This window comes from Leptidea sinapis, chromosome 2 (assembly GCF_905404315.1).
Source record: "Leptidea sinapis chromosome 2, ilLepSina1.1, whole genome shotgun sequence".
Lineage (NCBI taxonomy): Eukaryota > Metazoa > Arthropoda > Insecta > Lepidoptera > Pieridae > Leptidea > Leptidea sinapis.
Genome location: NC_066266.1, coordinates 20,836,584 through 20,861,813, shown reverse-complemented (window position 1 = coordinate 20,861,813; position 25,230 = coordinate 20,836,584). Strand labels below are relative to the sequence as shown.

Below are 25,230 nucleotides of genomic sequence, written 5' to 3'. Positions count from 1 at the left end.
AGAAGGAGCGGCACAAGAAACTCTCCCAACGGTTTTTTTTGCGCTCTTTTTAATTAAGTATACAATATTGTACTGTCATTGCTGTTGCTATAAAATAATCATAATCTTGTCCCAGGCTGTCCGATTACTGAGATATTCAGCTGTGGATTAATAGGATTTACGGCAGAGCCATTTTTTAATACAATAGTGGCTGGGACTTTTTTTATAAAAGTGTATACCTTTACCCTTAAAGCTATTATGTATCTTTCGAAGCCTACTAGAATTAGTTACAAGCAATCCCTTATTAGTTCGAGCGGTGAAATAATAAAATTTCAAGAGTTGTGTCAATGCCATAGACTTACAATATACTATCGTATAGACTATAGACCAACAAGGCGTGCGAGAGAGAATAATATGTCCAACGAAGATACAGATAATCATCACTGTAACGCATTTATTAACAGTCGTCGTCAGCCACGCAACCACTAGTTGACGCAAACACTGACCTTAGATATTTTATACGTCTAGATTCTCATCTCTTGCTGTTAGACAACGGATAAAAACAGGCCAGGAATATTAGTTTAGTGTGCGTGACAAGCTACGTCTTACCCTCGCGATTTGTATGTCACTTTGTGTTAGTGTCCGTGCTCAAAATAGAGGGTAGTTCTAAATTCAACATTTTCGACGTTTTCACAGCTGTCAAAGTCTATCTAAACCACTGGACTGTATAAATACCACTGGACAGGCTGTACCATATGTTTGACAGCAAATTTATTGTGCCTGTTTGAAGCGCCACTCGCGGGCGTCTAGAGAACTAATTTTGACGTACTTATAAATGACTGCGACAGAAGCGTACAGTACTCTGAAGCATTTTTGCAATTTGAATTAATTTCGTTCGTTTTCCGTGCTATTTACACTTCAGGAATTAGCGGAATAAAGTTTGTATAACGCATTTTTTTTTCTAAATAGTTTCCCATCATCTATCGATGTTTGTCTAATATTACAGCAGTGCAATTCTCTAAGCAAAACGACCTCCAGCTCGACGCTGCGGCAGCGGCGAGTGTCAATTTCATATTCACTAACTTCGCTCACGCAGCAACGAAATTTACGGCTTTTTATGGAACTAATCAAGGTTGAATAGTTTGACAATGGTCAGTGGTGCAGTCACTGAAAGATTGACAGGTGACAGCTATAATCTTGTAAAAAACGGAGATAGCCGAAATCCACTACGTTTTAAGGAACTTTTCGCTTTCAAACTCATCCGGATTATACTTCGTCGCTAATCGCCATACTGTAATTACAACCATTTCAATAGTATGTCAAATGCCTGCACGTTTCATATTAAAATAAATTTCAATTTTTACTTAGGCAGTCCCCCCAATTATTACCTAGTATTTACATCCTCTTTGGTGGTAGCTAAGAAGCGTCCTACCGCGGGCAGTTTGTGTGTGACGTGAATAGAGTTACTCATATTAATATATCCATTATATTTCAGGGATTATATTGTATTAAGAAAAAGAACTAACTACAATGATCGGTTACGTAAGTATTTTTTCTACTCCTCTACTTTTATCTGGCAAATTCAAAATCACTTATTGAAAGTCAAAAACTACCAACCATTCCAAAACGAATGCCTCAGAACTGAGAAAAATGGGCGCAACAAACTCAGCAACTCAAAAAATATGTTTATAAAGTTATATTGTACAATTAAACTTATTATTTAATAGCCTGAGGGCGGTCGCTCCATTCCCAAACTGTGGCATCAATAAGATATTCATATCATTTATGTTATAGTTATGTTACACCTTTATGACGCAAACGTTTTTAACAATTCTTTTGAATAACGTAATACTTTGGTTTTGAACATTTTCTGGGATCTTGTTGTAAAAGCATATACATCACCCCACAAAAGACTTACTAACTCGATAGACATTATTATGTCATTTATACAACCACAATCACTAACATTTAAAGTACATACTTTATTTAGTCTTTCAAAAGTCTATACTCTATGGCCTAAAAATCATTGTTTACCGAATATGGTGGTTTTTTGAGAAGGGCGGTGATGGCCAAGTCGGAAATTACGAGACTTTGAGAAAAGTCGTGAAAGGAGTCATGCCCTCGATTTATAAAAAACAAATTACTGCATATTTAGTATTTTAAAATTTCTTAAACTTTTGACGGAAATCGATCCGAATGATTTTTCAAAAACAAAAAAATTTCACCCTGAATTATTGGACCAATGGACTCTGTTGCTGATAAGGATCAATCTTTGCAATAAAATGTGTTACTAAAAATGAAAAGAAATAGAATTCCACTGCTGTTGCAAGAGAATGTGGGCGGCGGTGATCACTTAACGTACCTGTACGCTCGTTTGTCCTCCTTTTCCATAAAAAAGGATAAATGTTCTACTTACTCGGGGCCACGCGTCCCAATTAATTTAATATTTATTTAGTCCATTGATATATTTGTTGCCCTTCACACCATGAGCTCTACAATGACTATACTACTCATCCTAAAAAGCTTGGTGTACTCAATAAGGCGAGACAATACTTCACTATAAGCCACCACCTGCGACTATATAATACGCAAATTCGACCTCATATGGAGTACTGTTCTCACCTCTGGGCGGGCGCTCCCTATTACCTTTCTTCTTCCATTTGACCGCATACAACGAAGAGCGGCTCGAATCATCGACGATCAAGTCATCTGCGATCGGCTTGATTCTTTGGCATTGTGTAGAGATGTAGTTTATCTCTGCATCTTCTACAGCATTAATCACGGGGAGTGCTAAGAGGACCTGTTCGGGTTGATGCCAGCGGCCGAATTCCACCACCTGACATTACGTGCAAAGTACCACCCGCATCAAGTTGACGTCTGGCATTCCACAAACGCGCGTTTGCAAGAAATATATGCCTCGCACAGCCACTTTATGGAATCAATTACCGGCTGTTGTTTTCCCGAACCGATACGTCTTAGAGAAGAAAAGAGCATAAAAGACCTTAAAGGTCGCCAATGTATCTCACCACTCCCCATTCCATGCCCATTTACACCTTCTCATATAAAAAATCTCACTAAAAAGCATTTCAAATTTTATTCTCAGGAGAGATATCGAAGCCCTACATGCCAGAGAAATGGGTGAACCGATTTAAGAAACCATTCAGCCCTGCCTGGATGGACTGGTGTGATCCGGTCCATTGTAATGACTACCATCGTATCGCGTGTGGTTTCAATGAGGATCGAAAAAGATTCCAATGGTTCCAAAGCGGCTGCCATATTGAATTGAATAACCTTTGCTCCACGTACAGAGGGCATTTAAGTAAGTATTTCAGGGACTATACTAATGTATATTATGATTTATTAAACACGAATTTTTAAACTTATATATCTTTAAGCACGTTAGGGAATTTTTTTAAGAGTGAATGTTTACGAAGCGCGCGCACACTGTCACGCAAAATCGATACCCTGATGTTAGCTGGTCGAGTACTTACAAGACCATTTGTTCAGCTACCAATCTCTTGCAACTCATATATCTACTGAACCACAACCAATGGACGAGAATTAAATTAATTTAAATACACAATTTAAATTTATACATAAGTTTTAAAACAAAAATAAATCATCTCTAATTGTATAAAAATAATTTAATGATATTTAATTACACGTTATTTAGCTTAATTATGTCGTCTTCATTGGTTGTATTTATCTATCTATATAAGAATATTGTTTTTTCTACAAACGTAAAATAGCACTAGGAATAATTTTTTTAATGATGTTTGTTTTCTTACGCCAAAGAAGAATAATTTCTTGCGTGCAGTACAAATGGACATACAACTTTTATTTGTGTGTCCATTCTAGTCAGTCTAGGATCTATTGTGCCCCTTGCTTGCTACCATCCGCCCCTCCATGCCAAAGATAGCAAACGTCGCAGCTGACCGTGTAGTGTATAGACTCGTTTGTGCCAGTGCTCAACGCTATTTTGTTTGTTTTTGTCAGTGTTTAATATTTATGTTGTTACTTTTATTATTTCCCATTATCATTCCAATTTTCCAAATTAAAATTTTCACGATCGCTTTCAACGTGACGAGGATCGCCGCAGCGTATGATACTATAGAGAGAGTGAAGAGAGGAATTATGAGAAACGAAATCACAAAAAACCTTTCAAATCACCAAATCAATCCGTCGATTGGTTTATCTAATAAAAGCACTCATCCCATCACTGGTCAGAGCTCTGATTGCATGTATTAGCTCTAGAATTACCACAGTTATCCAAGTAACTGAGTAAGATCTAAGGAACCAAAACTGATATATTGAAAGGCCCTTTTCAGGGCCACTATTTGGTTCAGATACAGATTAGACTATGATAGTTTTATTTTGTGTGTGCGCGCACCATTCGCCACTACAATATATAACGCTATTATGCTCTCATATTAATTTATTTATTTCTACCGATAACATATTGCGTTGTTGTTATAAACCATACGTTTACTACATTATATGTAATTTATATAATATTACCTATGTAATGGTCGTTTATTATTGACAAAGTTATTTTCATACCTTTAATGGAATATTATTCCAAAAATTTTTAGTTAAATGTCTATAATGTGAAAAAAGTTTCACTTTTACCGTGGTGACATAAAACCGCAATTATCTATTTTTAATCAATTAAAGTTTTTAACTTTGTTAAGTGCGTCTGGATAAAGATTTTTATAGTAATCATTATTATTTTTACAGTATTAACTTATACTACTACCTACGTACTTATATATCTACGAGATTCCCTTTGCCAGGAAACTTGAGATTAGGTACTATATAAAAGACTAACTTAAAAATAACTTTGTTTTTATTTTACAGAATACAAACCCGTATCAACAAAATACTGCACCATGTATGTTATGTTTCTGCGCCGTAGTTGTCCAACTGTCTGTCACAGGAAACTGGAACCAGTCTGCGCTCAGAGTAACTTCGATGGGCACGTCGCCTTATTCAGGAACAGATGTGCTTTTGAGAAAATTAACTGTCGGAACGGAATTGTTAGTGGTAAGTCTGCCAAGAATAAATGGTTGAGTATGCATAGTCCTTCTAAAACTGAATCTTTGGTGGTAAGTCTTCCAAGGAAAACGGTTGAGTATGCATAGTCCTTCCAAAACTCAATCTTTGTTGGTAAATCCGCCAAGGATAAACGGTTGAGTATGCTTCGTGCTTCCAAAACTGAATCTTTTGTGGTAAGTCTTCCAAGGAAAACCGTTGAGTATGCATAGTCCTTCCAAAACTGAATCTTTGGTGGTAAATCCGCCAAGGATAAAAGGTTGAGTATGCTTAGTCCTTCCAAAACTGAATCTTTGGTGGTAAGTCCGCCAAGGATAAAAGATTGAGTATGCATAGTCCTTCCAAAACTGAATCTTTGGTGGTAAATCCGCCAATGATAAACGCTTGAGTATGCTTAGTCCTTCCTAAACAGAATCTTTGGTGGTAAGTCCGCCAAGGATAAACGGTCAAGTCCGCATAGTCCTTCCGTGATTTTTTGGTAGATAATGATGGCGAAGCATTGACGGTCATTCTCATGCATGACTAGTGGTTTTACTGTTTTCGTTGGGTCCAGTTGATGTGTTGACATTTCACTGTGGCCAGCATATCTCATACTGGTAGGAGCTGGGCTTGACACCAGGGGCGTGCATAGCATATAGGTAATTAGGCAGTGCCTACTTCGTTATGAACCTAAATAAATATAGCACTAGTGTAAAAGTTAATTTAGTTATTTTATTGCTCAACTTCTATTGAACACCCACTCATAAAATTTTTCCTTACGCTAGATACTAAATACCTAAGGTGAGCAATCTTTGCTTATTCCAAAGCTCAACTTCGACTAGTTAGATCCACAATGCCTACCTTACTAGAAAACTAATGCACGCCCCTGCTGACACCCAATGCTATATAGTATCTTAGACAATCTCAGATTGAAGCTATTCCCTATTAAGTACCTACTACATAAAAAAATGGTAGTTAAAAATAGTCCAAATTTATTGAGTTTCTTGAGTGTAACTTCCGCTAATATTTGTCTTCAATAAATTCGACACGTGTTTTGTCTCGTGCCAAAATGTGGTGAGTCAACATCTCCTGAGGATGCCTCCTGTATAGGCGAACCACGTGTCGAATTGATTGAAGACTAAAAATAGCAGAATTTACACTCAAGATAACTCGGTTAACGTTAGATAACAAAGTTCGGATAATTATGTTTTTCCGCAATCTAACGCCTAACTCAGTGTGTTTTAGTTAAAAATAGCTCTGGAGTGTTAACTATAACCAACAGCATTGGCAACCTACAAATAAGACTTAAGGGTATATGTAACAGGATAAAGTAGTGTTCGTAACTCCAAATGCTATATTTTCACCACAAAAATTGTCTGAAAACGCCTTGTTTGCGTGTTTTCTGCTTATCCTTCGCCTTAATATATAAGGCGCCTGCACAACTATTTATCAATTGTGCGAAAGGTCCTGAAAAACTCATCGTCCCTTAACCAATTAAAAGAAATACTTAAGTGATAAAATATTTTCTCTGCTTTTCTTTTAATTAACTTTGTTTTGATTTCAGAATACGAGGAAACTAATATGGATCTATGTGTTCGATTAATAATATAATTAAACATATTCGACTTACAAATCTGTTTATAAAATTTTCCTTTACTTACTTCCTTTTTCGAATGAAGACGGAGGTACGATATTGAAATAAATCGATATATATAAAAATGAATTTCTGTTCGTTAGTCTCGCTAAAACTCGAGAACGGCTGGACCGATTTGGCTAATTTTGGTCTTGAATTATTTGTGGAAGTCCAGGGAAGGTAAAAAAGGTGAATAAATAGGAAAATGCTGCTAAATTAAATAAAAACAACAAATTTGTTTTTCCTTTGATGTGTCCATACATAATTCCTATGTTAGAATTTATTGACGCACGGTTTGACAGTTCTGCTGTGAAACAATTTCATTACGACAGCAGGGTGCATATTTTACGAAGTAATTTTTGATGTTATGATATATTTTTGACAGCTTCATATAAAAACATTATTTTATTTATTATATACAGAACAACGTCTGTCGGGTCAGCTAGTATTGAATATAAAGAAGTTCACACGAGAATAATATCAACGTCCATTGATGCTTTTAAAACATGATTCCAGAAAATGTACAAAACGCAATGTATTACGAAGTTTAAAAGAATTATTGTTAAAAAACTTTTGTGTGGTACTACTGGTGTGTGGTTAGTAAAACATAAATGACTTTCTTAATGATACCACAGATTGGGAATGGAGCGACCACCCTCAGGCTATTAATAATAAATGTTATTGTACGATATAACATTCTAAATCTATTTTATGATAAAAAAAGCCCGCTGGGTTTCTTGCGCTCGTTCTTCTCTGGACTGAGGCGTACTTTTTGGAATGGGTAGTTTTTGACTTAATAAGTGATATCACGTCCTATTTTGAATAAAAATATTTGAATTTGAACAAAAAATGTGGAGTTTCTTAGCTTCTGTTCATAGTAATTATTTGTTATCACTGTATTCTTGTTGTGAATAATATTTATAGTCCAGTAAAGAAAAGATTTAAATCGTCATTTTTTTCGGAAGGTTATATTCTCGATCATTTTTTCAGTTTTTATGTAAAATAAGGATTACAGAGTCAAAAAATCTTAAATTAGCTTGCAGGGGACTATTGATTTGGTTGAGAAATTTAGTGAGATGCATAATAGTAACACGCAGCCTACCGAAACTCTCAAAGAACAAAGCGATTCACTCGATTGTATGAAACGTGCAGTCATTGATAGATTGACAGATGACGGCTATAATCTTGTAAAAAACGGAGATAGCCGAAATCCGCTACGTTTTATGCTACTGTTCGCTTTCAAACTTAGCCGGATTATACTTCGTGGCTAATCGCCATACTTGAATGACTACACACATCAAAAAAGTCTAAGCAACATGTACTAATTTAAATTTATTGATGGTTTTTCACATTATAACGTATTTCATTTTTGAAATAATATTTTTAGGGTCCTATGATGTAAAAATAACAGCTGTTGTCTTTATAAGTTCTTTTAATAACAGAAATTAACAATAGAAACAGAAACTAAGGTACATAAGCAACTAAACATTTTTTTAAATAAATGAAATTTCTAAAGAAAATGAATTTATTGTGAAAGAATGGGATAATTTAATACAAAGTATGGCCACCTCTGCTATTCAGAACGTGTCGGCAACAGTTATTCATTGAATTAATGAGACTGTTTATGTCATCTTGCGGTATTCGCTCCCCATGGAATTGTAGCAAATCCTTCAGCTGTTGGGTTGTTGGAGTGACATCCAAGTCCTTCAAAACACGTCTCTGGAGCATGTCAAATGCGTGCTCAATGGGGTTGAGGTCTGGCGATTGTGCAGGCCAGGGCAATACGCGGACGTTCTCCGTTGACTGGTTCGCCGAGCTATATGTGAACGCGGATTGTCATGCATTAACGTAAAATCGGAGCCAAAGGTTTGTGCAAATGGATGGACATAAGGTCTGAGAATATCTACATAATTTTCAGCGTTCATGTTTCCATTTACAAAAATGAGCTCAGTTCGCCTGTTCTTCATGATACCCGCCCATACCATAACTGTTGAGCCGCTGTATGGATGAACTTCCTGAATGCACCTGAGCTTTTCAGTATTTCCGGGGCCGACGGTACACTCGCACCCTTCTTGTATCAGGCCTAAACCCGAATCGCGACTCATCGGAAAACATAATTTTATCTCATTGTTCCTGGGTCCATGTTCTGCGTTCTCTACGCCATTCATTTCGACGAGTGCGATTCCCGTGACGTATCGGTGGGCACCTAATTGGGCTTCGAGCTCGTAGGCCGTACTCATGCAGTCGATTTCGCACAGTTTGGGGACTTACATCAACACCACTTGAATTTTGTAGCCTCAAACTTATCTCTCGAGCGGTCTCTCGAGTCAGTTGTATGTACCGGTCTTGCCGAGTGGTTGTACTCCTTTTACGGTTTGAATGCTGTTCAGCGGGTTCTTTTGTATTATTGTAGAGCTGCCAAAGACGACAAATAACACTTCTATGAATGCCAAAATGCCGAGATACCTGAGATTACTTCCCGCTTTCAACATCCCTACAGCTCTTTTCATTTCATTTGCCGTCAAATGACGTCGCTCCATGACGTAGCAATAAAAACGCACTTAAATTCAAACAAATTCCCTTTCATTTAATTTTATGAAAAAAACAAAACATAATCGATTTTTTTTTACAACTAGCCAGTATGTCATCAATAACAAAAAATAATATAGACAGTTTTATCAATTGAATGTTACCTTAGAATAGGTGGTAGGTAATTTCATCTGTCTTTAAGTGGCAAGATTACTTGGCTCAATCAGACGAGGCTGCTTGTTATACATTTGAGTGACGCGTGCCGCGGCAGAAACAGTGTTTGTGCGAGCCGTACAACTGACGTAGAAAAAAAACCTCACATTAAATTCCCGTCGGCACGCCGAATTATTTTAAATTTTGCGCCCAAAAAATAGTTTTTTTCTTTCACAATAAGGGACACTCAGAATTATTGAAAAACTCAAAAATAATGAGCGGCACTACAATTCCGTTAGCACCTAGATACATAAGATGTTAAGTCTGATTTGTCCAGTAATTTCACTAGCTACGGCGCCCTTCAGAGCGAAACACAATAATTCTTTTATTTGCTTCACGGCAGAAAAAGGCGCCACTGTGGTACCCATAATTTAGCTGGCATCCTGTGCAAAGAAACCTCCAACTGGTAAATACTGGATACGCATGATTTAAATTTGCAATCAAATATTACTACCTACGATCCTACCTACTAAGCTAGAGGTGCCGGGTTCGAATCCCGGTAGGTGCAATCATTTATATAATGAATATGGATATTTGTTTCCGAGTCGTGGATGTTTATATGTATTTATGTATGTTTAAGTAAGTATTAAAATAAATCGTTGTCTTGCAACCCATCACACAGACTAAATATGCCTAATTTTGGCAAGATAATTTGTTTAAAAAGTGTGTCAATATAAAAAATATTGCTGGATTTCCGACGTTTTACTTTTATAACAATACTTAAATTAATGGTAGGTATTTGTATTAAAAACATTTTTTTTTTGTAAAATAATACACCTTAAGGGTTTTAATTCCCGTCACGGTGTAAAATACTCTGTAACAATTGAGAACAGCTTAAAGTGTAGGACTTTTATAAGGAACTAGCTGATACCCGCAACTTCATCCGCTTACACACATGAATAAGCACTTATAAATATCTTTATTTCTTAAAACTTTATTAACTTTATATTAAATGAAGACATCGCCATATTTTATCAATTTACATAAAAATAATTTGATAGATTGTCAACAATAGTAAGTAATCTACCAACTATAGTTACCTAAAATTAAGTTTATTTTTTACCTCCTGTGATAGTTAGAAAGATATAAAAATTCTAATCAGTTATTCATTTTAAACTATTCTTTCAATTTGATTTCTCAACGACGGGGGACATATCAAAGGAAAAACAAAATTGTTGTTTTTATTTGATTAAGAGCATTTTCATATTTATTCACCTTTTAAATCTTCCCTGGACTTCTACAAATAATTCAAGACCAAAATTAGCCAAATCGGTCCATTCGTTCTCGAATTTTAGCGAGACTAACGAACAGCAATTCATTTTTATATATTATATAATATAGATTATGTATCTTGGGTTTAAATAACCTCGATGCTTGTTGGCAACGAGGCGTCTTGAGTCTTCTATAGTTTCATGCTCTAGGTATTTTCTGTGAAGTTTGTTTAAATATGGCCGACTGATTTTAATTACGCTTGTGTTTTTGTGCAGTGCAGATTGAAAACATGCATTATTTCATCATTTATATTTTAATTGGTAAGTAGATTTCCTATTTTAGACACTATAAATTATATTATATTATACCTTTATTTAAAAACAACAAAATATACCAAGCGTCCTATTTGTGAAGCATTTTGACAGTAACATTTGCGTATGCACACTAACGCGCATTTGATAATATTAATTTGTAATACATAGATATAAAATACTATTGATAATTTAATTGTTTTGTAGCTATACTTATTTTTACTAAGCCCAGCCTCTTTCATTTATTTTTCACAACACAATAACTTTACATAATATATCTATGATAGTGACAAAATAAATCGTAGTTTATTAATTAAAATAAAAATATCAGAGTGATGTTTTTTTTGCACACGGTAAGGCTATGGTCTCCTATTTTACGCCGTACGCGACGTCTCGTAACGCCGTACGCTGCGTCACAATGCTTACTGTATAAATGTACTGTTGTGGTCTCCTTCACACGTCGACGCTGGCGTGTTGACGCTGTACGCGGCATCCGAACACCGTGCGCCGCGTCTCTAGTTACTTCGAACCATTGCAGCGTGAAGGTCGTCGCTCGCGTCACACAAAATGATGAGGTTTGATAAAGGAAAAGACAAGTTATTGATTGAATCAGTAAAATCTTGTAATGCAGTGTATGATATAAGAGACAAGAATCATAAAAACAATATTTATAAGCATCAATTTTGGGATAAAATTAGTTTTTTTTGGTAATTCTCTCTTTATACGGTCGTCTTGTGCCTCTTCTTCTAGTACCAAATACCTATACCATTAAAAGTTTCACGAAATCCATCGCGAAAATACTACCGCACAAACCGCTCGCGAGTAGCCACCTGCGTAAGCCAGACGTAATGACCGCCAACGCCGTGCGTTGCCAGACGTTGGAAGCCACGGAATTGAAAGTTCACGCTAACGCCAGACGCCGCGTACGGATAAGGAGACCATAGCCTAACAAAGCGACGTAGGTATGAGTCCAAAGACTCAAGATGTTTACTAATAAGTATCTCACTCCACAGCACACTTCATAGTAATACACGAACTCATCTCTGACGTGCAACATTTGCGACAACGGGAAAGAGTTTCGCTTCTGAAAAAACAGATAAAAAACGAGTTAAAAGGCAAAATATTCACAATAGACGATTCAGATGAGAACTACGATTTTGTCACGGATAAAAACTACAAAATAACACCAATCAATACTTTACCGAGAACAGTTTTTCCGACCGGCGAAACTCAAGTTGTAACAGACGCCGAGACTAAAGACAATACACTGCGAAACAGCTCAAAGAAATATCGTTTGAAGAAGAGAAAGCGAATAAACGTAAAGAAATCGAAAGTTAGTAAAAATATTTCGCTCCCAGTGCCTTTAGAGACTTTCTATAGGCGGAACTTTGATGCTATGCTCAATACGCAAGCAAAATGGCCGCATTGTCAAACACTGGTCACGCCAATACTTAAAGGATTTAAAAAAGTTGAGGAACCGTATAAAAGACTGCAGAGCACTGATCCATCCGTTGTCAGGTAAGATATTAACAGCCGTTTTTAATAATATATGCTTTTACGCTTACTAACATTTCAATAACCTATTGACAGGTAGCGTTGGACTCAGGGGCGTGCATATCATATACGAGTAGGCAATAAGGCAGTTGTCTACCTCGTTATAAACCTAAATAAATATAGCACTAGTGTTAAAGTTCATTTAAGTAGTTTGATTTGGTTCCATTATCTTATAACCAAACATCTATTTAACACCCGCTCATAAAAATTATCCTTACGCTAGATATTAACCCCCTTATTCATAATAGTCTGCTAACTTAAAGCATTGCTAATTCTCACTCTGTCTTCTTCTATTGACCTTAGTCAGAATGAGAAAAAACACTCCGTAGCGGCTGTTTAAAGTTAGCGGACTATTATGAATAAGGGGGCAACGCTCAACTACGACTAGTAAGATTTCTAGTGCCTACCTTACTACTACTATATTGGACATAACTATGGATAGATAAGACCTTGTCATTAAACGGTGACAGCAATGTATCCGTAAGTCAAACTAAGGATAGATAGGTTATTGAAAACGGCCGTAAAGCAACTTGCAATATACCTACTATCCAAAAAAAAAACTACGTTTTAAATAACTTAATAAAGATTTAATTTAATACACCTCTTATGCTACCTCTTATGCCAATCGAATTGAGAACCTCCTCCTTTTCGAAGTCGGTTTTAAAACTATATACAACCAAAATATGCAAAACAGTAGAACGTCTCTAGCAGAGATACAGCAGCATTCTATCGAAAAGCTAAGTGTATCTATTTGTACTGTAATCGACTTTTCATTCAGTTGTATTTCAACCGCGCTTTGAATACAACGCCACGCACTGACAAATTGTTCAGTGAATCAACCGTGTGAAGCATCCTTTTAAATTAACAAAAATGTGTAACAAGCTTGACGTTTTTGATCATTTTGCTAAATAATTACATTTCAATTGATAATACATACAAATACATCGCCGACACACATTTCATTCTTTCTCGTTCTTGTCCTTTTGAGAACGTAACCGTAAAACAAATTAACACTTTAACGCGGGATAAGTTATAGTATTGTTCGTTTTCGTCATTGATTTTTAAAAGTAATTGTATTTGACAAAATGTGTTCAAGTGAAGACATTGTGTATGTAGAAGTTACCTTAACGCCACCTGAAATTCAAGAGGAGACAAGAGTCGTTTAGGTTATTAAACCAATATTAAACGGATATTAATCCGCATATTATTTATCAAATGATTGCGAAACTGAAGTGGTAGTGGGCAGTTCAAATAGTTCGACGGTTCATTTGGGCTTCCCGAGAGTTTATGTAAGTGGACCTCCAGCTTCCTCACTGGGCGCAGCATACAGGTCGTTATCGACGGTTATTGCTCGAACTTGAAGCCCGTGAACGCTGGAGTGCCCCAAAGCTGTGTGCTATCTCATACACTGTGTCTTCTAGATATCAATAATATTATCGCACAGCAACGCTTCCACGTACATAACGAGAGTTGTCAAAACTTCAAGGCAAATATAAGTTCGACTCGAAAGACTCGAAATGTGAAAGGGAAGAAGGAAGAGAAGAAGACGTAGTGAAAAGTGGGAAGTGATCCAGGAGAAGAAGAAGATAGAAGAGAACTTGTGTTAGGTGCGATGTGATCTGCTGAAGGGAACGCCATCGGCAAGAGGAACAGCGGAGACTGGCGAAGTACAAGTTCGGAAAAGTGAACGCATTAAAGGCTTCCTTTAGGCTTTGTATTTATTTCGTATTATCGACCAGCGCCAGGAGAAACTTGTGTCTTCTATCGAGTCCTTCTTGAGAAGGTTGCGGAATGGGTTAACCCCAGAAGACTCAAGTTTGCGCGTTAACCACTAAAAAAACCTCATTTGTCGTATCACTGCTTTTCGACAACACCTCCCTTAAAGCCTCGCCTAGTATCGGAATACTGGGTTTCGAAATCTCGAGCTTTTGCCAATACCATGTTCATCTGGAAGGCAAAGCCAAATTGGCTTTGAAGAATGGTCTGTAGTCTGGCGCACCCCAGTATCAGATCGAACCATTTGACCGCGTGCAATGAAGAGCAGCTCGAATTGGGGACCCAGTGCTCTGTGAACGGCTAGATCACTTGGCGGTGCGTAGAGACGTCGCTGCATTGTGTGTCTTCTACCGCATTTATCACGAGGAGTTTTCAAGGAGCTGTTTAACCTGATTCCTGCCGCCGAATTCCACCTTCGCTTCGTCAGACTACAAATTAGGATATCATCCCCACCATCTGGATATGTCTTGGATACTCCACGGTGTGGTTTTCAAGAAACTTTTTTCCATGTACTACAAAGCTGTGGAGAGAGCGCTAACACCTTTCTTATAGGCCGGCAACGCTCCTGTGATTCCTCTGGTATTGTAAGAGAATGTGGGCGACGGTGATCTCATAACACCTGGTTGTTGTTGTGTGTACGCTCGTTTGTCCAACTTTTCCTTAAAAAAGTCCTCGAATGGTGACCACGTACGGGAAGACGCAGTGTTGGTGGACCCCCTACAAGATGGACCGACGATCTGGTCAAGATTGCTTGCCTTTGTCCAGTAGTGGACGACTTCCGGCTGATGATGATATTTTTATTATTCAAACAAAACAAATCTTATAACTATATTTACAATACTATCAATTAAAAATATCATTACGGGGAAGCGTACCAAGAATACTGGCAGCATTACCGCGTTGGATAGGTAGGCTGATCCGTTAACCGAGATAGGTGTCAGCACTTGAGTTTCCAGTAGCCTTATTCAGGCGTGAAGATAGTATTTTGAACATTCTCAGCGCCACTGGGCCCCACAGGCCCAAGTGTCTCGACACCAAACGGCACAAAGATGTATGACTCACTGAGACCAACATATTTGCGACGCTTGCTGTCTTCGGTAGTCGAAGCAGCAGCGCCAGCACCAAGTGATGCTAGTCGCGTCCTACACCAGCGCCTTTCCCCGTGCCCAAGCCACCAGCGTCTTTCCATCAGGACGCTTGTCATCGCGGCAAGATAATGATTAATTGAGAAAAGTACTATAAGTACAAACCTTGGCCACGTTAGTCCATCAATGTCTCTTTTACTGGCCGCTGCATTACTTACAGCTCCGTCACAGTAAATCAAACTATTATTATATTTCACAGGGTCTTGGAACTGTTGAGTATCGACACCACGTCTTTTAGCAAAGAAGACATCTATTCAGTCCTGTATCAACTGAGTGTACAGAAGATAAGACTATTTCAGTGGGACGTAACGCCTATTAAGATGTTGTTAAACGTGATCATAAAAGGTACAAGAATAATCTATTCACATTATTGACGTATAATATATAATTTGACTCACAAGACAACGAATAGAATCAGTGCAGAAAAAAATCGTGTCTAGACTCAGTTATATCGATAAAACTTATCATATTTATGATCACCAAAAAAGGCTAATCAATCTTGAAATTGATCCCCTGGAAATGCGTAGAAAGGCGGCCTTGTTGATTTTTCTTTACAAACTCATAAACAACCTAATAGACTGTCCAGATATTCTTCAAAATATTGGCATTTGTGTACCGTCATTTAATTGTCGAATAGGTACTTATTCCCCAATATTTATTAAATTTTATAGAAATACGGATTAAACTCTCCCATTCAACTCATATGTGTAAGCGATAATAAAATATTTAAATTAGATCATAACATTGATATATTTTCAAATATTAACTTTTAGAAAAAACAGATGTCCTTGTCATTAAAATGCTTAAATATAGATTAGTAACTATGTAATTAGTATTAGTAGTAAATTCATTATTGTTATTTTTCTAATTTGTTTTTAGCATTAGTTTTTTAGTTTAGTAACGATGTGCATACCTTTAATTTAGATATGTAAATAGTAACACTTATTAATGTTTATCTTATTCGTGTATGTAAAATTATGTAGATACATACTAGACTAAATAGTTGATAAACTAACTAGATAGATAGTTGGTAAACCTTAATAAATAAATAAATCGTAAACATTGTCTAAAGCTAAACTCTGCCTACGCGTCTATTAAGTAGAGTTTGCGTTCAGTTGTAGAGTTACGACCGCGCATTTAAATACTAATACAAATATTTTAATTTGTCTCAAAAGAAAACGTATTAAACATACAAAACAAAACCATATACAAGTTACTACATACTCATAATACCTACTACACAACATTATATATCACTACCATTAGGTACAAACATTAAGAAAAAGTCTACATGCTAAAGTTTGGTTAATGCATCTAGAAAAGTAGGCACGTAGTTTTTATTGCTAGGACTTCTTAATTAAACTAGGCACACACAGACAGTAGGTTTATGTGAAATAGATAAAGAAGCTGGTGCCTTATTCCACAAAATAGCTATTTTGCTGGAGAGTAGGTATGTAGTCTACCAAGTCCAAGGAAGCTCATTCCATAGATTTGTAGTACGTGGAAGAAAGCTCCTTGAAAACCACACTGTGGTGGACCGCCACATATCCAGATCGTGGGGATGATATCCTAACTTGTGGCGTGTCGGGCGAAGGTGGAATTCGGCAGCAGGAATTAGGTTAAACAGCTCTTCGGAACACACCCCGTGATAAATGCGGTAGAAGACACACAATGAAGCGACGTCTCTACGCAACGCCAAGTGATCCAGCCGTTCACAGAGCACTGGGTCCCCGACCCACGTACTACAAAGCTGTGGAATGAGCTTCCTTGTGCGGTGTTTCCGGGACGATACGACATGGGTACCTTCGAAAAAGCGCGTACACCTTCGTTCAAGGCCGGCACCGCTCCTGTGATTCCTCTGGTGTTGCAAGAGAATGTGGGCGGCGGTGATCACTTAACACCAGGTGACCCGTACGCTCGTTTGTCCTCCTTTTCCATAAAAAAAGGGAATGTCTGACTATTATAATGCACAATATGAGTAGTAGTTTAATCATTTTTAGAGGGAAAAATAACTATTTAATATAATATTGTATTCTATGTAAGTATGTAAAATATAATTTAAAGGTATGATTAGTAATTATGTAGGTAGGTAATTATACCACCAGATAATTATCTACATACTGAATACAACGCCACGCAATGACAAAGTGTTCAGTGAACACCTGTTTAAATATCAGCATATCCAAACTTAAAAAGGATGAAGGGTCGTATTTCATGTAAGTGGCCATTTATAAGGAGATCCATGGCCTTTTATAAAATTTGACCGCGTGAAACGCAGAGCTGCTTGAATTGGCTGTAGTTCCAGTGCTTTGTGGCAGTGGGTAGTGGCAAAAATGGTAGTTGTAGACACTGTCGATAGAAGTAAAAACTTAGAAGTATTAGTATTCAAATGTAATAATTCATAATCTTTAAAAACATTTAAATTTCAATTAATTTAGTTAAAACTTATTTTCAATAATTTATTAATCAAACAAAAACACTATTTCAACAATGCACAGTATATAAATATTGAACTTTTCACTAAAACCATTCAATTTCACTTATAAGATATACACAGCACTAATGTTGCACAATACGTCAGCTGTATAGCTACAGATACACTGCTTTAAGCATTTTGGTGACGCGAAGTCACGAGATTTCACCCACCCAAGAAGTGTCTAACATATATATGTATTTATATTAATTATCTTAATAATATTATAATAATAATAAAAGCCTTTATTCAATGACCATGCATTTAAACTAATATACTACTTAGTAGTAGTAGGTAGTAGTAATAAGTGATTTTAAATCCTATTTTGAATAAAAATATTTGAATTTGAATTAAACATGTTTTCTTAAATGTATTAAAAAGTAAAATGAAATAAAATTATGTTAATGTACATCAACCACTTTACTGGTCAGGTTGTCATTCGACATATGCCTCCCTCAGTTTCTTTCTTTTATTTATTTTCTTAATTAAAATAAATTTTGACTTGTGTTTGCGTGACCTAATTGGACTTGATGTTGTAGTCTTGAAACAATGAGGGTTTTCATCTTGTTGTTTCACTTTTAATTTTGTTATGAATTTTATCAAAAACTAGAATAGAATGTTGGTGAATGTTTTTTTGCTAAATTATTTGTATTATATTTTATTAAGCTGCCAATTTCACCTGTTTCATTATTATTTTCAAAATATTGCATACAACTTACCACCTACTTACTTACCACCAGTGGGAGGCTCGTTTGCACAGGATGCCGGCTAGATTATAGGTACCACAACGGCGCCTTTTTCTGCCGTGAAGCAGACATGTCTACGCATTACTGTGTTTCGGTTTGAAGGGCGCCGTAGCTAGTAAAATTACTGGGTAAGTGAGACTTGACATCATATGTCTCAAGGTGACAAGCGCAGTTGTAGTGCCGCTCAGAATTTTTGGGGTTTTTCAAGAATCCTGAGCAGCACTGAATTGTAATGGGCCGGGCGTATCAATTACAATCAGCTGAACGTACTACTCGTCTCGTCCCTTATTTTCTTTAAAAACAAAAACTTTTTAATTCAACACATTTCAAATGCGGGGAAAAATTGAGGTTTCATTTTGTTTCTAGATAAAGTCCACACATTTAAATCGTTGCGTCATGGCTTACGAGTAATGTTTAACGATTATTGGAAGATGGATCTGTCCAATGCCACCAATATGTTGCGACAATCAAGGATATTTCGCCCACCGTGCGTAAGAGCTGATGAAGTGGCAGGTGAGCCTTTTATAACGGCCGTTCCCAATATTCAGTCTATCCCTTACTTGAGATGAAAATCGTAACTACCGTTGACTCTTCTGTGGCAATAAACCTATCGACGGTAACTCACCTTATCCGTACACGCTGTCTGTCGATGGGACGACGTATAGCTTACCAGCTATAGAAGTTTGCATGGAAATTGCAATTCACGCGTCCCAATATAAGCCGATAAGAATTACTTATCGGGTATATTGGGACAGCTTCAGAGTATTGACTACTAATTACTGACAGTAGAAGTATCTGTAGATAGTATATTGGGAACGGCCGAACTAGCTGTTACCCGCGATTGGATCCGCATTTATATTCAAACATTTTTATTTATGATTCCAACAAATTACACAACACCTGATGGATAAATGTATCAAGCTGAAGACAGTCGAAACAAGTAGTTCCTGCACTATTGCCCAAACTGACATGTAGACTTATCAGCCTTTATAGACAAGATATCCGAATCATGGCCCTAACGGGTCACACATCACTTCACAATCGGCGTAACGGATAGTTTTAAGTGCAGAGTGCGAATGAGGCCCTATCTTTGAAGAGGAAAAATCTATGCATACTCACCAGGATGCTAACTGGACACTGTCGCCTAAACAAGCACCTCAGTGTGATTGGCACCACAAACGATAAAACTTGCAGATTTTGGCTTGAGGGTGATAAATCGCCTCTTCATCTACTCTGCGATTGCGGCCCACTAATGCATAAGCGTAACACCATCTTTGGCGATTACACCCTGCTCACAAAATCTGCTTGTAATACTCAAGAAGATACTGCTGTTCGTAAAGGCTGCAGGGCTTGACGACGAGCTATAAGAGACCCCGCAAATCACAGACTTTTGATCGGCCTATAGTTTGGTTGGTTTCTTAATCAGTATGAAGATGCATGAGAGTGCGCACATTATAACGATTCAGTATTGGCCGACAAAAAAGTTTGATGGGCTACACGATTGCCTTCAAACTGAACCGTCAGCAAACTATCGGCCGACTGTTAAATCAGTACAGCGCTCTTCTAGGCTTCCACACCACCGATTGTTTAGTCGGCCAGACTCATCAATAGCCGATTTAAAACTAATAGCGAATCGTCCCTAAAACTGTCGACCGATAGTTGTCTAGTGTGCGCACTCATCACAGACCCAACTGTTTAGTCCGGCCAATGTGCGCACTTAACAGCCGAACCCAACCAAACTATCGGCCGGTCGAAAGTCTGCAGTTTGCGGGGTCTCTAAGTATGAGTGGCGAACATAATAGTTCAATGTTAGACGCGGTGTTACTAGGAATCATTAAGGGAAGGCAAATAGGCACCCTTTTCAAGTAATAATAAGTACAGAGGCTGTCTAACCAAGAACGAAACGTTCACTCATGTAAGCCTGGAATGTGCAGGAATGGCCATCCAACGGCTAAAATGGCCTATTCATTTTATGCCCCGGACAAGCACAGGGAACTCCACATTAGGTACTTCATGGACTCCTTCGCGTCCTCAATATCTAAAACTAAATCAATTCATTTCAGGTTCTACAAAGTCGAAAAAGATAACAGTGTATCCCAAAAAGACAAAAGCAACGTCCCCGTGTCCAGATGAAAAGGATGATTATTGTTAAATGATTAAATATGTTTTTCTTGTATTTGGTTTTTTAGTAACTCACTAACTGACTTTCTAAAAGGTAGGCACTGTAGATATAACTGAACAGACAGGTTTTGACTTTTGAGGTCTAAATATTGAAATTGTTTATGTTTAGCAAATAGTTTCCAGACCATTTGGTCAATCTAATACATTATTATCTAATATATTTTTTTTATCAAAATAAGGGACGAGACAAGCAGGACGTTCATCTGATAGTAATCACCTTGCCCATTACAATGCAGTGCCGCTCAGGATTCTTGAAAAACCCAAAAATTCTGGGCGACACTACAATTGCGCTCATCACCTTGAGACATAAGATGTTAAGGCGAAGAGTAAGCAGAAAACACGCAAACATGGTGTTTTTAGACAAGTTTTGTGGTGAAAGTATAGCATTTCGAGTTATTAACACTGCTTAATCCTGTTACACATATCCTTAAATCTTATTTGTAGGTTGCTTATGCTTGCTATTGGTTATAGTTAACACTGCCGAGCCTTTTTGAACTAGCACTTATCTTTGAAGTTAAACAAGTTTTTTGGCATGGCGTGACGCAATTTTTTGGTACTTCTCTCAGAAAAGTTATTCTTATAGCTTGTACTTTTTTGTGTAGGTTCATTTATTCAGATTAGTAGTGAATAACGAGGATTGTAAGCATATAAACTGTTTTCCACCCAAGAATTTTGAAAAAAATTGGCTTTGTTACATAGATGGCGGGCCGGCGGCCGTGAACTCATATCGCTCAAGGTCGCTGGCATTTAGTGTCGCCTTAAGTCTCAATTGCCCAGTAATTTCACTAGCTACGGTGCCCTTCAGATCGAAACACAGTAATGCTTACACTTTACTGCTTTACACTGGTAAAATGACTATTGAATATTTAGAGAGGGAGTATTTGGAGGTTGAATAAAACAACTACTTGAGTAGTATGAGGAATATATAATTTATTTCGGTTACACGATATATATACAAAATCCTTAAAATTAACCAATTACAGTTGTTATTATAAAAATTATTTACAAGTTTAGAAATATCACACTAATACCAAACGGCCATTTAGGATTATATGCTATATCCATCTTAATACTTTAAAAAACGGTAGTTGAAGGGTATGGATCATTCAGATATACGTTTTTGTTTCATTTTCAACTAATTAACTAACTCGTCGTGGGTTCGAGTCCCGCATTGTTCATAAAATTTTGTTGTTTTTCAAATTTTATTTGTGTATTAATCCTACTAGTGAGGGTTATCACTTTAAAAACATAACAAGTTGTTTAGATTTACAAGAGCGACATATCATGTCAATTTCCTAATATGCAAATATTGGGGTTGAGCAGGTTATCAACTGTACAATAGATCCTGTAGAAGCCTGTGTGAAGCCACAACCTGAGAGTTTAACAAAGCATACAAGATTTTATAACGAGAAGTCACTCGAACGGTTAGCTCAGTTGGTTAGAGCACCGGCACGGAACGCCGGAGGTCGTGGGTTTCAGTCCCGCATCGTTCATAAAATTTTGTTGTTTTTCGAATTTTATTTGTGTAGTTAAATTAGATGACACATGCCCGATGGCTTTACATTATTCCCGAATACCTATTTTTTTTCTACTGACAGAAAAGCGGCTGTCGGGCCAGCTAGTTTTAAAACTTATTAATTTCATCGTTATTATACAGATATTAAAAAAATCTATGCAAAGTGGCGCATTAAAAGAAACTTGAAAAAGAAATTTCTCATAAGAGTTTCTGAATACAGTGTATACGTTTATTATTCACAGGCATGACTGTGAATAATAATAAAGTAATTATGCGAAGATTTACAGTATTGTAAGAATAATATAAATAGCTTTACAACAATGCAACAAAAGTAGGGGTCTCGATGTCAGAGTCATCCGGGCTACAAATAGCAGCCGTCGGAACATGGAGCATCGCTTCCATTTCAGGGATATCCGCCCCACGACTCTACCACAAGCAATGCAAAGGATGGACACTTTAGTGATATATCCGTTGGGCTTAGAGTGCCTAAGGGGGCATCTATAAATTACGTGAGATGTTTAATGAGGGGAGGGGGTTGAGTCAAATCTCATCTAATCTTATGTTGGAGAGAGGAAGGGTCTCGGCAAATATCACGCAATTTTTTTTCTATTCATGTCCATTTAATCCAGATTGTACATGCTTAAGATTTAATCTTAAGCGTAATCTTAATACGATTAAGATCATTCACTAATTGATTCGAAAGAAAATAATTTCGTTCATACTTCGACCTTACATCTTTACAATAATAATCCAACGCGTTTATGTAAGAAACCCAAATTTTGAAAAATCTCACGTGAAATTGGGGGATAGAGGAGGGGGTTGAATAAACTCTTACGACATCTCACCAGGGGGGGAGGGAGTTACAGAAAATTAAAAAAAAACACCTCACGTAAATTATGGACGCCCCCTAAAGCTCTGGAGCCATGGCTTAAGATCCCGATAGTTGGATAAATTCCCAGAAGTGAGTGAAATCATATAATAAATAAAAATTTGTTTATATTAAAATTAATTATTATTACTAAATAAAATATGTTTAATAGTTACACATGACCAATATATTGGAGAAAGTTTTATCAGATCTGCCCAAAAAATTTAACCAAACAAAATTTTACATGACGTTACAAGTTCTAAGCATTTAAAAGCATAATTTTTTTTAATACAGTTGCTCAAAAAGTGGCGTATTGCAGGGAAGTATGGCGTTCAGGATGTGGGCTATTACAAACTAGAGCTTTTTCTTTACCTTTTCCGCACTCGTGCGTTCTCTTTCTCAACTGTCAAAATAATGTCTATTAAAAAGAAAAATCAACAACGAAGTTTTTATAATTCATGCAAATATTTCTAAAAATAAGCTACAAATTTGTTTCAATATCAGATTTAATGATTTGATTCAATGAGTTAGGTTAGGTTTCATTTCATTTCATCTTATTGAATTTCATTTTCATTTCGTATCAATAAAAAAAATCTACTGAAGACTTGGCTGTATGGGCATAGTTCCCTTTGCCTACCGAGAATGGGTGAAGAAAACAAAAAAAAATCTCTGCTTATATTATTTTACGGTTGGCGCCATTTTCCATGAATAGTTAGTTGAGTTTATTGTGTTTTTAATATTCTATTAAATTGCTTCATTTTTTCGCAACTGTATTAAAAATTGTTGTTCAATACACGTGCGGAACCGTCATTGCAACTTGTTCCGACTGTCAACCCTTCCAACCTTCGACTGTGCCTCGGCTTGGGTAGACATTTGTCGGAACTCTTTGCAATGACGGTTCCGTACGTGTACTGAACAACTATTTTTAATACATTTGCGAAACAATGAAGCATTTTAATAGAATATTAAAAACAAAAATGGCGCCAACCGTAAAAGAATATTAGCAGAGATTTTTTGTTTTGTTTACTCATTCTGGGTAGGCAAAGGGAACTATGCCCATACAGCCAAGTCTTCGGTAGATTTTTTTTATTGATATTAATTGAAAATGAAATAAAATGAAACCTAACCTAACTCATTGAATCAAATCATTAGATTTGATATTGAAACAAATTACTAGCTTCTTTTTAGAAATATTTCCATGAATCATTAAAACTTCTATGAATTTTTTTTCTGTAAAAATTTTGTGGTTGATTTATTTCTTTTTAATAGACATTATTTTGACAGTTGGGAAAGAAAATGCACGAGTGCGGAAAAGGTAAAGAAAAAGCTCGAGTGTGTAATACTAATAGCCAACATCCCGAACAATAGTGTTCGGACGTATAGACGTCCCTGAAATACGCCACTTTTTGAGCAACTGTATTAAAATATACTATATCAATCTAATTTATCTTTAATGTCACTTTTGGATTCTCTTATGATTCTATTGATCTTCTTTCTAGCGTCATACAAATTCTTTCTAAGCCTGTAAATAATGTGGTCTGCAGTTAGGTCCGAAATACTCCTCATTTCATTTCGAATGCTATTCCGAATCTCATCAAAAGTGGAATCCGGGATGCCGTCATCTAGTTCTCCTTCAGTTTCGTAGAAACCATTAACAATTATATCACGGATATCAGAGGCGAAATTATGAAGGAATTTTTCTAGAATCTTTCTTATAGAATCCATTTGTTCATCTGTTAAGTTTTGATATTGTTTTTTCAAGTACGCCGCCATTGTGTTCTTGAAGTTTTGTGCGTATGAAACCACTGGTAAGTTGTTTTCTAGTGATATATCTGTATCTAACTCCATTGATTCTATGGAGTCGGTAAGAGGATGAGCCATGACCGAAGTGGCTATCAGGAGAAGTATACACCCTGGAAATAATAAAGATATTAAGAAGACCTTATAAGCCATTTCATCAATCAACCCTGCACATCTTTTACTACTACAGAGGTTGGCAGTATGATGATGAACACTAGATTTTCTTTTATTCGGATCTTTCGCTAGAAATTACGATACCACTA

The 25,230-nt window shown here is 36.7% G+C and overlaps 1 protein-coding gene across 1 annotated transcript; it reads left to right on the top strand.

Annotated features, from left to right (window-relative positions):
• The first annotated feature begins 11,475 nt into the window (after positions 1-11,475).
• On the top strand, positions 11,476-19,171 carry LOC126973540 (uncharacterized). The gene is made up of 4 exons (XM_050820885.1): positions 11,476-11,530; positions 11,922-12,426; positions 15,583-15,728; positions 18,969-19,171. The coding sequence occupies exons 1-4, from the start codon at positions 11,476-11,478 to the stop codon at positions 19,169-19,171; spliced, it is 909 nt and encodes a 302-aa protein (XP_050676842.1).
• Positions 19,172-25,230: the final 6,059 nt, after the last annotated feature.

Bases quoted from the DNA above. Each gene is read 5' to 3' on its own strand.
- LOC126973540 (XM_050820885.1), top strand. From the start codon at position 11,476: ATGATGAGGTTTGATAAAGGAAAAGACAAGTTATTGATTGAATCAGTA. The intron at 11,531-11,921 runs GTAATGCAGTGT...CTCACTCCACAG, and splicing joins GATTGAATCAGTAAAATCTT to CACACTTCATAGTAATACAC. The intron at 12,427-15,582 runs GTAAGATATTAA...TATATTTCACAG, and splicing joins ACTGATCCATCCGTTGTCAG to GGTCTTGGAACTGTTGAGTA.